This window comes from Botryllus schlosseri, chromosome 16 (assembly GCF_051294905.1).
Source record: "Botryllus schlosseri isolate E-star chromosome 16, Bs_hap1, whole genome shotgun sequence".
Lineage (NCBI taxonomy): Eukaryota > Metazoa > Chordata > Ascidiacea > Stolidobranchia > Styelidae > Botryllus > Botryllus schlosseri.
The window spans coordinates 13,396,153-13,412,572 of record NC_137251.1 but is presented as its reverse complement, the minus strand read 5'-3'; the positions used below and the strand labels follow the sequence as shown (position 1 = coordinate 13,412,572).

Sequence of the window (16,420 nt, the reverse complement as noted above, 5' to 3'; positions counted from 1 at the left end):
AACATATCAATAGCAACTTGAATATAATCATTATTGAGCTATAGTAATATCATTGTTTCTTAACCTTAGCGACGGCACCCCTCGTGCTTGCAATAAGATTTCTCGTAGCCCCTGTCCATTTTCAACACAATTTCTGACTGTACGTATTAAAATTAGAAAGCCACTACACGTAAAATCGCGTGTAGCGCGAAGACCATTTTCGACTTGAGTTAATTGGTCAATGAATATTCTCCAGCATATAGGCCTAATTCCACAGTGCATCTCGTACCCGTGATGTGGTGCTCCGTACCCCGAAGGGGTCTACGGACCCTGGTTAAGAATAGAAATGTCCAATCGCCGATGAATTCATTGGTGTTACAGCTGTGGAGCGTACTACTATACCTTACTCGCCACCGAAATAATATGGATAAAGAGATCAGACAACACCTAGAATGTAACCGACTATACGTCACGGGGGTCACATAATGCCAATGGATGCCATAGTGACCTGATTAGATACCTATATAATATATATACCCTATGCAACGCAAGCTATCACCTTTTGATATATTGCTATTCCTCATAACAGTTCCATAGATTGTTACGTCCGTAAGATTTCCTAGTGACCCTTCCGCATCGCAAGTCCTTCTCCGATTTTAACGTTTGACTCGACTCAACTCGAGTCATTTTCATTTAATCACCCAGTCAATCCGAAATCGAGGTATTTTACGAAAGATCGCACCAAACCAAATCACAATATTTTCAGTCACGAATCATCAACGGGTCATGTTTTATCATCATGAACTAGAAATGTGACGTAATAGCTGATCTTCTATCGCATGGTAGCTTTTAAAAGTGATGTGATTGTGTAGTTAGTTGAGATTTCAGTGTTTTTATAGCAGTTTTAGGTTGAACTTCTAATTCTTATAACTAAAAAAGATATGTGGCACAGAAATATATTGTAGAATACTACAAATTCCAAAATGCCGTCGCGGGCCGCGTGTTTGAGACCTCTGCTTTAGACGTTTTTGTGAAGCAGTTGTTGTTCTCGTACCTCAGCCCTGAATTAATCCTAAATCATTATCCGCCAACCTACCTACAATGCGTTTTCACAATCGTCGCCGGCAGCAGACTCCTTGATCTCCTAGCCAGCAAGCTGATGCTGTCGTGATCATTGAAGCATAGCTGATTAGCCAATCAAGAGCCGTGGTTTCGTGATTACTAGTCTTCTCGCCGTTCTATGGGCGGTGACACGCCCATTACTCGGCAGCTACTTTCAAACGCTTTGCACGAAATCTTAACGGCTTTACTGTGAGCTTCTTTTTGGCCCAGTGTTTTTTTTATCAATAATCTACAGAATAAGACATTACAACGGAGCATTTGTAAGATTTTCCAAATTATGGACAACCCTATTGTCCATATTGTTTATTTTACTCGTGACAATGCTGTGGGTTGGTCACGGGTTCACCGAAATGTCATTTCCATGAACAGGCATACGGTTTTCTACTAGCAAAGGTGCACTCTGAGATTTGTGACCCACCGACCAAGTCATCTTTTTAAGTACTTGAAGTAGTCTTTGAAATTCCTACTTGCACTTATAATCAAGAAATTTACTGCATTACTTCTACTTCTACTTGAGTAGCAACTCGGGCTAGATTGCCCGCCTCCGTGCACGGCATGTTTCAATGCCGTTTTCGATATGCTTTCAAACGAAATAAAACAATATCAAGTCCTGATTCCTTATTATATGTTACTGCTAGTATATGTTGTCTTGTAAATTTGTTTTGCTTCAAAATTTCCCATTGCAAAAAAAGTTGTTGAAAAATTGAAAAAAAGGATTGCGAGTTTCCTTTTTGAAGAAAAACTGTAAAGCAATATTGGGAAAGTATTTTACTAAACACATTTGAAAATTTCCTGTTCCGGCTTTGCAAGCTTTTGTTCGGTCCCAGGGAGTGCAGAGCGGCGGGGTCGTGTGGAAGGTGTCCAACAAGGACAAGCTAAGCAACGTCACGGACTCACACGAGCAGTTGAATTTCCACGCCACGGAACCGGGCGAGTACACCATTCGGGCGGAGGTCGCGGGGACGTCGTATTCGTCGCAATGGGAATCGGTGCAATTTTGGTGTAAGCCGCATTTCCTTTACTTTAAATAGGTGGGGCGATCAGATCGTTTGAATGAGTAACTTGTCAGGGTAACGTTTTTTGATGGATTGGTGGAGGACTTTGAACATCAATGTTCGGTTTTGAGTATGCTCCACTGAACTGAATTGAGCAAGGTCATTGGTTATTAGGAGGGCGTTTTTTTACCTAAAAATCGGAAGATTTTGACCTTGAAAATCAAAATTTTGACATTTTTTTATCGTAAAAAACTTCATTTTGACCTAATGTATGTAAATTAGGTGTTTTCCCACATAACGTTAGAATTGTACTACTTATCTTCATTTCTGGTTGGAACTGTCTGTCCTTACGAAGTAGTTTGGCCTGAAAAAACATTTTTGATATAAAAATTGACGAATTTTTACTTGAAAAAACTTTATTTTAACGAAATCAGGACCCACGAAGAATTCTTGTAGTTACATCACGCCTTATGGTAGAAATAATTAAAATTGATATTTGATTATGACATTTAAAGTAGTCAAAAATAGTATCCGCTCTAGTATTAGTGAAGTAGACGAGCCCACTCTAGCACTTCAAAATAGTGTAACTGCGCTTGTGCCGTTTTTATCGCTTTGTCCTTACCTGACGCAGATCCGATCAAGAAAGTCCGTCTGTACCACCCGCCCGTGGTCGCTCAGTCCAGATCGTACAACGTGACCGCGTGGACGCAAACCGTGCATGGGCTTCGAGGACACCGCACCTTGGTCGGAGACGTCGGATACATATGGGACATTGACGCTGAGAACCAAAACAGTATTCCGGTAAATTCATTTTTCGTTTTCTTTCCAACTCACAAATCAAATCGACTTTTATGGTTTTGACTCGAGTCGGGTCGAGTCATTTTCATTTCACCACCGAGTTAAGCATGAGTCCAAGCCACAGTGTTTTAACTCGATTCCAAGTCACTATGTTCCCTGTTCAGTTTTCAGTTCAATCAGGTTCAACCGACTTCTTTCAACTCCGCTCGAGTGATATAAAATGGCTCAGATTCATGACATGGTAATTTTCCTCAGTCTTAACAGTTCCCGGCCCTATTCTCCAAGTATCAGGACTGATAGACGAAATACCAATGATGTTGCAACTTGACTATTCTTCTAAGATACAATGAAGTGTAAGTCTTGGCCGTCCTTATAGGGTGGAGTGAAAAAAAGAAAAATGTGAATTTCCAAAAGTGCCTCTGATATTTGGTCCCAAATCGAAAATGAATAACTTCTGTCATACTTTCAGGTCCTTACGCCCTCTAGTGGCCAAGCAATTTCACCAAACGAGTCGAAAATAGCTAATTTTGCCATATCTTGATAATCGCTTATGCTAGAAAGCCAGTTTTGGGTTTAAAATCTGCGGAAGCAACATGCTTCTATCTCACTTCCATAGAACTTTGTCTTGAAAATGTACAGAAAAAAAGTTACAAGCAAATTGTCGATTTTTAGACCGCCATTAAAAGTGTTGGTTGGTTGTACCAAGCTTGCAATGCCAATTAGCATGTGACTGTTTGTTACATTGCTGCTTTACCAACAAAATCTTATTCATTTTCGATTTGGGACCAAATATCTGAGGCCCTTTTTAAAATTCAAATTTTTCTTTTTTTCGCTCCACCCTACGGCGTCCTAGTCTCCCGGAATGTGACTCGGTTCGAATCATTTTACGCGTTTAAAAGTCATCAAAAAATTGCAACCGCAGTTGGACTCAGGTCGAGTAACGACTCTGGTCATTACAACCCCGCGGGCGTCTCTGTCTCATCACAAATCGTTCGTACGGGTTGAATGTGGGTCTTGACCTTCGGGGGAACCCCCAGTGTTCCGTGGAACACCGGTTGAGAATCGCAGTGCTAGAATTTTACAAATACTTATCGCGGGCTCGTGAACAAACAGATTCGATAGATTGCGATCCTTGGCCAAATTGAGAACGTGCTCTCGAGAGGCTGATTCTACGTGTAAATAAAGCAACTTAAAGTGTTATTCATTGATGCCCGATTGGCCAGTTTTATGATTGTAACCGAGGCCTCGATAGTTTCAGCGATACGCGTTACTTTCAGATAAGTTCGACGGAGAATACTTATTCCGGCAAACCGCCCAACCACGCAGGTTCAGCAGTCGAGATTACGGTCACTGCAGACAATCGCGTAAGCCAGCAATCGACTACAGGGAAGATTCTGGTGAAAGGTGAACCTTCCGCTTCGATTTCAATGTAACGTGTCGATTGATTGGGGGGTGGAGAATACAATCAACTAAGTTTTTACCATATTTGACTGATCTAAAGTTGGACTCTGACTTGTAAGGGGCTACTCGCGACTCTTGGCTCCCCAATAAGGCTTAGTAGGCTGAGGCACAGTAATTGAATCTGAATTCAGTATTAATTCCAATTATTTGAGTCCAGCAGTGATAGATGACTTTCTCAAGTGCTAGAATTGCACGCTCCCTGATACTTGAAATTAGTTTATCAACAAGAATTATAGTTTCGATTCTACCTTGAATGTCATGTACAGCTGACATCATGTTATTTTTGGTCGCATAAAAGGTACAGATTTGAACTATCCACATTATTCATATACCATTGTGACATCATCACAAGCGATACTCGAATTTTCATACCCCTACTCCGTAGACATGCAGCTGGCTACGCGAGTGTCAATCAATTCGACGAATCTCGTCTTATTTGCCATCTGTGACTGTATTTGTTATCCAGAATACGCTGTTGAGATCGTTATGGAAATGGAGTGCACCCCGGCACTGACCGAGGCCAATATGACAGACGAATGGCTGCAGGACTTCAGACAGATTGTCGCAAACGAATTGCTGCTGGTAAATATGGATTTAATGACGCACTTTTTCTGTACTCTGTCTATATCCTGATTCAGACGGCATATTGACGTGTTTCTGCCTCGGAATAGCTAGTGAACCACAGTTTAGTGTTGTGGCAAAGGGTCCGCGCATTAGTTTTAATTGTGAATGGGCAACTATAAAACTACATTGTCGTTTGTAACACTTCTGCTTAATGACTTTGACATTGTTTGCCATGTGATATTATTTAGTCTCATTTACAGCGCTCACCCACAGGTCACGAGCAACAGTAGACATTTTTAGTCGATATTTTTGATTTTTTTGGAGAAGTCTCAATATAATCGTACTAGTAATGTAACTGCTGGTTTCCTATGACAGATGGACGCAATCCAGGTGATAAAAACTAAGTACTCGCTGACCAATGAAATCAGCTTGTACGTCTATGTGGCTCCAAGTTACCCGCTCAACGTTTACATTTACTTGGCGCCTACCAAGAAAGTGCATTCCAGAGATAAACTTTTGGAGGTACGTATTTTGGGGCTTCATCTGCGACTTGGAATTGTTCCTTGTAGCTGTCACAATTACGCACGGGGTGTGAGAAAGCGTGTTTCGCGTGACAAATTTGAGAACTATTGAAAACGTATGTTTCCACACACCGGTCCAGATACTGCTAAATCTGAACTAGTGGGTGACAGCATATGTTTTCAGTGATTCATTGAGCCGATAACAGCCATGATGGCATCCCGAAATTAGGTGTGTTGTTTTACAACCACGGCGGTATGTATTGCATGGATTTGGCTTTGCAAAAATGATTTGAAGAGATTGACCGGATTATCATCGAATTTGGATTTGCAATTTTCATGATAGGTTAGTAAAAGATATCAGTCATTACCGGATGTAAACTTGGATTTAGGCATGAAGCTACCAATGAATCTGGCATGTTGAATTCCTGCACTTAGGCGACAGTGCATTAGAAATGTGATAGCGATTGATGGTACGAGAGCGATGCATTGATGATGAGCTGATAAATTCGAAAATCAACGTTTCGAATGAATGTGAGCGACAGGGTTGTAACCAAGTCACAATGCCCCGAGTCGCAAGTGAATTTCACTTTTAGAGTTTTGACTCGAGTCAAGTCGACTCATTCTCAATTCACCACCGAGTCAAATCCTAGTTTAAGTCACGGAGTGGAGTGTCGTGTCTGAGTCATAGTGTTTTGACTCGAGTTCGAGTCCAAGTCATTGTGTTGACTGTTCAGTTCCGAGTTAATGTCATGTGAAACCCAGTTTTTACCGATTTTCCTCACTATTAACAGTTTCTGGCTGCATTTTCAAGTACCAGTAATGATAGCCGAAATAATAATAGTGTGATAACTTCACTATTTTTCGAAATGCCCGTCTTGGTCGACCCAGCCTCGAGTCATACGACTTGGTGCGAGTCGTGCGCAATGACTCGAGTATAAGTCGAGTGAAATTACTCAACACGATTTTCTGGTGACTTAACCTGACTTAGTCTTGAAAAATGTCTCGAGTCGGGTTGAGTCATGACAACCCTGGTGAGCGACAATTGTGATATATACAGCACTAGTGAGTATGTGAGTTCGCCATGTTGAATTCGGCACTCGGCACTTGGTATGTATGTATTAGTGTATTTGGTTTAGGCTAGGGGTGGATTAGGATTAGTGGTCCAAGGGCCGGATTTGATTTGAAAATAATAAATCTGCTCATCGACGATGCATTATTATCGCTGTTCTGCTTCACGCAGGCCGCGAAACAAATCGAGGAAGTCCTGGTAGACGGCCCGTTTTCCGTGTTGCTAGCCGGACACATGACGGCGAAGATGACAAAGCTGTATATCATCGATTGTAAGCTCGGTGTCCTTTCCGTGTATGCATCTGTGATTTTGGAATTGATTTTTTGTGTTAAGACGACGGGGTGGTGCGGATGTACGAGCCGTACTCTGCCGCCAATACGACTCTGATTGTGATCATCGTCATACTGGTTCTGCTGGTTTTGGTCGCCGGTTTGCTGATCTTCAGGCATTTCTCGAGGTGAGAGCAGTGCCAGGATGACTCGAGTCGTGACTTGGACAGCTAGATGGGGTAGAGCGAAATGCCGATAATCTAATTCTAAACTATTTCAAAAAATCTTTTTATGCTCCAATTTAAATTGTAATCTGATGATCTTGATTCCCTGAAAATGCTACAGAAGAACTTTCTATTGCAAAACGAGCCAAGCTCCGGTGTACAGACATTTTCCATTCTCGATATGAACAGAACTTTATTGAATTTCCAAGTTCTCGCGAATTTAGTATTTCTGATTCTAATCTAATTTGGAAATAACCCTTCAACTATAATTCTAATTTGGATATGCTACTCGACAGATGCAAGATATGGAATGAGTGGTGACTTGACGGCGAATTTTCGAGTCCGTTTTCATGTGATCAATGCTAATCCTTTTTTTTGCTGAATTACGGTAATGTTTACGTTTTCGGTGTGGTCAGTTCCATCATCAGCGGCGTCACAGACAAAACTAAAGCTGTAAATGTAAGCAATAAATGTGGCTTACATTGGATCATATTCTAATCTTACCTTGAATGCAGCATCCGCTGCGGGCAGGATTCTCATCAACTTGCATAGATAACTGCGGCGACTCCTGACTTGTATCGTTTTAGTAGTTTGGAATTGGGATTGCTCCAAGCTCGATAAGTTTGATGTGGCCTATCATCGTACATACACGTTTATACTTATGCATCTGCATATTGAGATCGACTTGGAATTAACAAATTTCTAACGACTGATCGTGAATTGAGTAACTTTGGAAATCTACTGCGACTCGAAATGAGTCGTGACTCAAAGGTAGTGACTTGGTTCCCACATGGTGTGCGAGAGTCGCTTTTTTCGATGTGTTGCTTACATGACGATGGCTTTTATTTGTAGAAAAAAGCGTTTTGGACGGTATCTGCACTTTCGAAATCTCAGGCCTGGGGGCCCGGGCGGCTCGCGTATTGTGCGCAGCCAGGATCGATCTCCGATTGTGGACGAGGAATTTATTGACGATGACTTGAACGCGATGGAGGATATCGGTAGGTTGATGGCCCAATTTTGTGTACACTCTAATGCTGTTCAAAAACAACGTTTTTTATTTTAATTGTACCGACGACTTGATAAAATTGTCAGGTTGCCTAAAAAAACGCTGCACACCGATTTTGGCTCAATTCCTTTATATTCCTTTTATTTATTTTTATTGTGTGTCTACTTGCGAATTTGGTACTGAAGAGGTCATATAACCTAATTCAGTCAATGCGTATAAAGCAAATACATTCCCATGTTGGTCTGTAGTAGTTTGGCGTGTCCAAGGGCGTTGTCAGAGTTAAATTTCAAAATTGAGTGGTGTCTGAACTCATTGCATTGTGATAAGTAGGGCAATTTTTTTAGCATGTCAAAAAAAAAGTCAAAATTAGGTAAAAATTGTAACGTTAGGTCAAAATATGTCAAATTTTCAACAAAGTCCAAAACTTTTTGCAACTTGCATTTCGTTTGTATCGTAGATTTTGCACTGTCAGTGAACTTATCGTTTGGCATTTTACAGCTTGTAGCCTACTTTATAGGCCTAGCATTGTAGACGGCCCATTGTCTGCTCATTGTGAATCATAAACATTCAAATGAAACAAATAGGTTGACATGGTGTTATGCTCAAAGTACCGCAGCTGAAGCAAGACTGCGTGGGCATTGCATGGTTCTTATATCAGGAAGCGCATTAGGAAAAATCGTGATGTAGACAGTATTGTCAGAATAAAGCAGCACGGTGTGTCTCCAGCAGTGTATGGACGCGCAACTTCAGTGTTGTCAGCCAACAACTGCTACTGTTGAACGTTCTTTCTCCCTTTTTGGCAAGCTACCTAGAAAGGACTTTCTACCCGAAAATGTAGGAAAGTATCTTCGTTGAACTACAACAAATTTTAATTATTTCTACCATAATACGTGATGTCACTGCTGGAATTGTTGATGGGGCCAGACTTCGTTAAAATTGTCCTCACGGTTCTGAGTCTCCACATTTTCGCGGCCGAGAGTGTCGCCAGCAGGCATATCGTGGAACAATAAAAATCGCCAGTGGCAACAAACTCGAATTATTGTGGCATCACGGATTGCTGTGATGTAAAAAGCAAAAAACACGCTGCATATCCCGAATCCGAAACCTTTGATGGCGAACCTCGCATCAAGTCTGACTTCGCTGTTTCAGGCAATCGGGATTCGTCTCTGCAATTCCAAGGTTGACGACAGCTTTCCCGCGTTCGCACGTGAGAACAGCAACCTCGGAATCGACAGTATTGAGGCGGCCAAGTCGCCAAAGCACAAGACTCGGAAAACTATTTTGAATCGCATTTCGCCTCTCGACAGAAGGAATCCCTTATTTTCGCTTTACCTTTTTTACTATAGATCTTATTTCGTAACGTTTCCGAAATGTACGGCACGGTATTTTAACTCGCCCCGCACCGTGTGTTTTGTGAATATGCAATTGAGAATCTATAGCCAGAGTCTGTCTCTCGATCCGACTCAAGTGCCTGATACATGATACGAATTACGATGACCGTTTTTCCATTGCTCGCGCGGTGCTATTGCTACTCTTGTGCTGTCTGCTTTTTTAACGTTTTGTTTACTGCGTTCGCAGCTCGCAGCTGTCGAGAGATCTTAAAACGGTACGTTACGACGGCGACAATCCAACTTTTGACTCGATTGGTTGCGAAAGGTGTTGCGTATCGAAGTCGGATTCCGGCGGTTTTATTTACCTGTATCGCCTTGATTTTACTTTGAGACTTCGCGTCGTTTGGTACAGCGTCGTGCGTGTGTATGTTTGTGGTACGAATTTTTAAGTCTAGCGATTTGCACTTGACACGTTGCGACAGAAATTTGAATTCATGTGCAGTGATCTACGTTTTTCGACCCGGCGAATGTGCGTTGTTAAGGGCGCGCGCTACATGACAGAAAAGGACAGCTAGATAGCTCTAGTTGTCTAGTTAGGACTAATTGTAGTTTTGATTTGTGAAATATTTCTGTGGTCTAATTTTTATTCTAATCTAATATCTGGTTTTCGCGAAAATACTGCAGGTGAACTGTATAGTAAGAAACGAGCCAATCTTAGTGTACAGGCATTCGCCATTCTTATGCTGGTGAGAATGAACTGTACTGAACTTGATAATTTGATGTCGTTCTTAGTAATTCGGAATATAATCTAATTATAGTAAAATCTGGTAAAAAATTGTAAAGCTATAGTTCTAATTCGGATATGGTGCACATGAGTAGTGTAGTGTACTCTGCTTTTAACCCGCTTAATCGCACCGTTGCGTAACCGGGAAGAATATGTCTGGTGCCTAGTCACGATATTCGCTAATCCGCCGGGTGTGAGGTATCTCGACGCCGGTACTGTACGAAAGCAGCACTTATCGCGTGGCCGCGTGCATATTCCGTCAGTCTAGTTGTACGCAGTGTTTACCCTATTCGTGGTCGTAGTATTTTACCGGACTAATCGTGTCTGATTTTCGTTTGAATTTTTCTACTGTACTTGCAGTGTTGGTTGATTATTTCACCGATTCTGTACATGTAACCCGCAACATGACCGAGCTCGACCCCATTTTCGACCTTGCTACCTTAGCTGAGCATTTGAATATCTGATTATACTCCTTCTTGTCGTGACCATGAGATAGTGACGATTGCATTTTGCCTCTTCTTTTGGGCTACACGCGGATCGATTTGCAGTAGGCTCGGCGCGAAAGTACGACGACTATCACGTTGGCTTGAATGCGGTCGGTGCTTTTTCCCCGTGTATTTCTTCTGCTACTGTAAGTATTTCGCGGTGACGATTGGAGCGATGCTCTTTTTATCGATCGCCAGCCCTGTATTATTTTCGACTGTTTATAGTACACATGTTTTAATACATAAAAACTGACTGCACGTTGTAGGCGAAATGTCGTTTCTGGTGTCACCAATGCTGGGTTATAGCAGTTGTTTTGGGAAACCGAACAAGGAAAGATTGCTTCTGAGTATGCAGGAAATTATTCTTATTCCGAAAGAAAACTGGTGCTAGTTTGCTTCGAGTCGAAATAAATTGAGTCAGTGCTTTTCAACTTGTGTGACGGTTCGCACTAGTGCGAATGAAAATCGTGAAAAATTTGTTAATATTTTTTACGTGGAATGATTCAAATAAACGTAATAGGAAATTCAAGGATAGTGTAACTTTTGTAGTGGCGAGGCAATTATAAAAACTTGTTTAACTCAACGGCACACCACTAATCGTAGCTCTCACAAGCCTTGGTGAATTAATGTTTTCGCACTGATATTATTACGTAACGAAAAGCCTGGTTTGGAAGCTAGTGTAGGAGACATACAGTAAATCAGCCCGTCTGAGCCTGCGACAGGCTGAAAAATGACAGTCTTTACTGACTCACATTTGAAAGTTACTGTAACGAAAATATTTACCCCTTCAAGGGTTATTAATGTATGGACCGCAAAGGGTATAATTTTGGGTCGACACTGTGCCAGAGCTATCTGTTAATATGTATGTAATATTTGTTGCAAAAGATCCTGCAATAGTTTTTACATATCCAAGGTCACTGTGTTGGGTACTGTAGCAAATAAGCGAGACACGCAGAAAATATGTTTGTGTTGAGGCTTTTGCCTTATGTTCCAATACATAAGGCAAAAGCCGCAACACAGACATGTGGGTTTTTACCCTCTCGACAAACTAGAGACGAAAGGACCTTTTGTGTCAGCTCTCAAAAACGATTTCTGCCAACAAGCATTTTTCACCGAAAAATACGCTGTATTATGGATAGGACCGCAGAACAGATTTTAAGACCTGGCCATCCAAGCACTAGTAGACGTCATTGTACAAAACCCAACAACTTGTTTGGTCGAGAAGGGTTTTAGTGAAATAGTTGAAATCAAAACGAGCGAAAAAAGTTACCTCTTTAATGAGACACTTGATAGCTTAAGATCAGAGGTGGTCAGTAACGAAGTACTTCTACTTTTTCGAAGTACTCAAGTAGTTATGCTCTACTTCTGGTACTTACTCAAGTAGATCTGATTTTCGCTACTTCTACTTCTACTTCGTAATATTTTGTGATCTACTTACTTACTTTTCGCTATTTTCAGTTTGTCAAGTAGAAGTAGTTCAATCTTCCAATCAGGAAGATAGCTGAGGAATTTCGGGGCTGTTTTCACGGAGTATCAACATATAATTTTCATAGAATTTTAGCAAAGCCCAGAATTTTTGTCGCGCTTCGCGCGCAGTGGATACGGAGTGACCAGTATGATTTCACGAAGGTATCGGTGAATATAATTTAGGTAGAGCGTCGGCGTGGTGCCGTTCACGCCACATTGTCGCCCTTCGCCCATATCAAATAATTCATCACAGTATATATGGCTCATCATAACGTTTGAAACTGATGTTTCGCAATCTAGCATCTACTTGTCATATCGTAATCTAGCATGTCCGCCCATGGCGTGTTCAAATCTGGAAAAGTGGACTCTGACTTTCTTTTAGTTTTAGAGCTGTTTTAGCATACCACCTTTGAAACTTTCTGGACTAAAAACATGAAATACATGTTCGGCTTTTAGAAGGAGAATTTATATTTGACTTTCAATTTCCAGTATCATATACTTTGAGTTATAATTAATATCAGTTCTTTTGTCTGGATAACATACATGTTGAAGTATAAAAACAAGTGATTTGTGGTACAGAACTTCAGAATAACGCGAAACAATAACTTCATATTGTTAATTTATTCGCTAAAAGCTTTTCGACTAACTCTCATCAGTAGCGAACGTTAGTGATGGGGTGAATCAAATTCGAAATGTAAGAACTATTTTGTCTGTATGACGTAATAATAACAAAAACAAACAACTAGTAGACGGGCTAGATACGGTAGTAACGGTACAAAACAAACGTTACGAGTACATATTCGGTTATAAATAACCGAAAACACAACACATAACATTAATGAAATATTCCAAGAGTGTAGAGGCGTTCCTTCTGGCGACAGAGAATCGGCTTTCGTAGCTTTATGATCGTAGATTCCAGGACCTTTAAATGAAAAAGAGAACGGCCACGAGAACGATCATTACGAGAACGATCATTACAACGACAGTCAATTTTCTATACTTGCTCGTGGCCGTTCTCTTTTTCATTTAAAGGTCCTGGAATCTACGATCATAAAGCTACGAAAGCCGATTCTCTGTCGCCAGAAGGAACGCCTCTACACTCTTGGAATATTTCATTAATGTTATGTGTTGTGTTTTCGGTTATTTATAACCGAATATGTACTCGTAACGTTTGTTTTGTACCGTTACTACCGTATCTAGCCCGTCTACTAGTTGTTTGTTTTTGTTATTATTACGTCATACAGACAAAATAGTTCTTACATTTCGAATTTGATTCACCCCATCACTAACGTTCGCTACTGATGAGAGTTAGTCGAAAAGCTTTTAGCGAATAAATTAACAATATGAAGTTATTGTTTCGCGTTATTCTGAAGTATAAAAGCAAGTGTAGTAATGCTTTTAATTTCTGGAAATATAGCTACACAATATGGCATTTTTATGGTCCACCATAATTTTTATTAACGTTTACTAATCGCGCAAAGTGTTTACACCGTATCCTATACAACTTCTCCGTATTGCTCTTCGACTAAACTACGGGTCTTATAATATGGGGCATGGCGCCATACCATGCTATTTTCTAAAACGTGCTGTACGAGAAAACAGAGGATTACCATCGCATTTCCATATAAATACTATCATTTTCATCCCATGATGTGGACGAATGCTTATGCTATCGAAAATTGGACACCTGCTGGTATGCATCAGTGTTGGAATCAAGTCACTACCTTCGAATCACGAGTCATTTCGAGTCAATGCACATTTTGACTCGAGTCAAGTCAAGTCAATCGGTTTTCGAAGATGACTCGAGTCAAGTCAAGTCACTCGATTTTTGGAGGTGACTCGAGTCAAGTCGAGTCAAGTCAAGTCAAGTCACGAGTCAAGTCACAATTCAAGTCAAGCTGACTTTTCGAAGAATGAGGCATGATCATGTCATTGCATTTTACGAGCTGTCTGAAATACAGAGTAAGGGGTCATTGATTCCGAACCGATGATCGAAAATAGAGTTAAATGTATACACGCAAGAAGGCGCTGTATCGCTCAGATATACGTATACTACGTAAGTAATTTCATAGCCTCCGTTTATAGTTACCAGGCAAAATAGAGGATAGAGAAACGAATTGATAAGATGCAATACATTACCCATTTACAAATTGATATGATACAATTCGAGCTCGAAGGCAATTTTAATAAGACAAGAGGTTTGTTTAAGGTAAGAATAGAGTACAGAAATATACATTTTGCTACTAAATTACTTTACTACTAGTTTACCACAACGTAAGCTGTAAGCTTCGATCACTTCATTTGCGGTCCATTTATAAGTGAGAGAACAATAAAGGCTCAGTGAAACGCACGATCATTGAATGATTGGTCGCCACTAGCATTTCGCGAACAATCCGAACATATGCAAGATACAGTGATTTTTATCGACACCGATGACTTGAAATTGACTCGTGAATTTTGCTCCGAGTCACGAGTCAATTCACATTTCTGATACGCCGAGTCAAGTCAAGTCAAGTCATTTTAGCAAGGTGACTCGAGTCAAGTCAAGTCATACGAAAAAGGTGACTCGAGTCTGACTCGAGTCAAGTCATGACTCGAGTCATCCCAACACTGGTATGCATCAATATGAATCAAGCTCGTCACCTATCGCATAGCTCAATTTGCACCTTTTTACAATCCATGTGAACGTGTATTAGGATCGTTTTCACAACTACTTACTTACTTAAGTACTTTTAAAGTCAGTCAATTCTACTTCTACTTCAAGTAGTTTTAGGTTGCTTAAAGAAGAAGTACTTCTACTCGTACTTGAGTAGATTTTTTCGTCGCTACTTCTACTTCTACTTGAGTAGATTTCTTGACTACTTTGACCACCTCTGCTTAAGATACGCAGTAGTCAATTTGTTGCACATCTGAACAAAATGTTGTGAAGTATCTTATCTTCATCTTCTTTTTGTATTACAATTTTCGATTTGTTTGTGCGAATGGAATTTATTTTACAAAAAAAGTGCAAATGGAGCTTAACAAGGTTGAATAGAACTGAATTGAGTGATTCGATGCTGCATCGAATATGGCTCATTGTGACGTCGTGAGTGTATGGGGTATATCGAAATTCAAATATGCGATCCCAAAGTAGATAATGCCGGTTCGTCGAATTAAAGATGATTCTAAATCTCTAAGACCATACCAATTTCGTTGCACTGGTGAGAATGCTGTGAATCCATGAAATGGCATTTCTACTGATGAATGTAGCTCTTTACTACGTGATTTGGATGCTGATCCGATTTAGATCGGAGATAATAAAGTTGAATTAGCAATAAAGTCGATTATCGTGGTCGTCAGGATTTATCAACCCATCAGGATTAAGGAAACCAGTTGATCGCAGCGCACAAAGTTAGTGTTAATCTCATGATTTAACAAGCCGGAACAAACTATAGATAACTAATTGCCCTATCTATAAAAACTGCGTACACTTCGTACCATTCTATACGCACAATTAGGGCCGTAACAGCAGTTCGTCAGCCCCCCCCCCAAAAAAAAACTGTGGTCTTGCCCCCCCCCCCATAGGGTTATAGACCGAACTTCTGGGGCGCTTCGCCCCCCAGACCCCCTCCGGCAATACCCTGTTTACCGCTATTTATCATATTCGTTGGGAGTTTGTTTAGTGAATCAGCCTTTGTCGCCTAAGTGCGCGAAGCGCGAGAAATTTTATAGAATTCATGACTGAATCGGTCAGTATGATCGGGAATTGCATATATATTGTTATCAATTTTTATCTTCTCTCTGCTCACGTAATCAGATTTGCCGGTAGAGAGAGAGAGAGAAAGAGAGTCTTTATTTTCATCGAACCAAAATACATAACAAACGGCAGTGATGGTGGTACAGAAAATATGCGTGCACAGTATTCGGTATTAGATAGGAATGATCGATAAGACCGTGAAGGTCATCTAGTCTGATCACACCAGCCTCAAACAGGTACACTTGACTCTGAACAGTCTGGCTGTAAAAAAATGTTTAGTTAAAAAAGGAAAATAGAAAAAAAATTAAACAATGGTAGCAAATGATCAATGAAGCAATGTCTGGGCGAGGTAGGGCAACAGTGTTAGTGTAACGACAAGAGGTGATCAAGTAGGGCTTTTTTGAATCTATTATAAGGCAATTCACGGATATGTGGTGGTAATGCATTCCAGATGATAGGTCCCGAGTGGTCGATAGATCTCTTAGTTAGGTTGCTATTGGGTGGGGGTAAGTAGATGTTTCCTTTAGACGAGGATCTCGTGTAATGGGAATGGACATGCTTAGCAGGTATGAAAAAGTCATCAAACACAGGAGGCAGACTATTGGAAAA

General features: G+C 40.7%; 2 protein-coding genes across 2 annotated transcripts in view; one reads left to right on the top strand and one right to left on the bottom strand.

The window, feature by feature from the left end:
• LOC145458285 (VPS10 domain-containing receptor SorCS1-like) overlaps positions 1-10,866 on the top strand; it is a 30,003-nt gene extending 19,137 nt beyond the window's left edge. The window contains exons 18-26 of the mRNA XM_080336615.1: positions 1,929-2,103; positions 2,728-2,897; positions 4,172-4,298; positions 4,822-4,937; positions 5,295-5,441; positions 6,681-6,780; positions 6,843-6,966; positions 7,855-8,000; positions 9,158-10,866. Of these exons, the coding sequence (XP_080192741.1) occupies positions 1,929-2,103; positions 2,728-2,897; positions 4,172-4,298; positions 4,822-4,937; positions 5,295-5,441; positions 6,681-6,780; positions 6,843-6,966; positions 7,855-8,000; positions 9,158-9,192 (1,140 nt within the window). The 3' untranslated portion in view covers positions 9,193-10,866. The remainder of the gene's footprint in view (positions 1-1,928; positions 2,104-2,727; positions 2,898-4,171; positions 4,299-4,821; positions 4,938-5,294; positions 5,442-6,680; positions 6,781-6,842; positions 6,967-7,854; positions 8,001-9,157) is intronic.
• The window catches only part of LOC145458300 (adenine phosphoribosyltransferase-like), a 171,167-nt gene that overhangs the window by 95,582 nt on the left and 59,165 nt on the right, over positions 1-16,420 (bottom strand). The window lies entirely within an intron of this gene.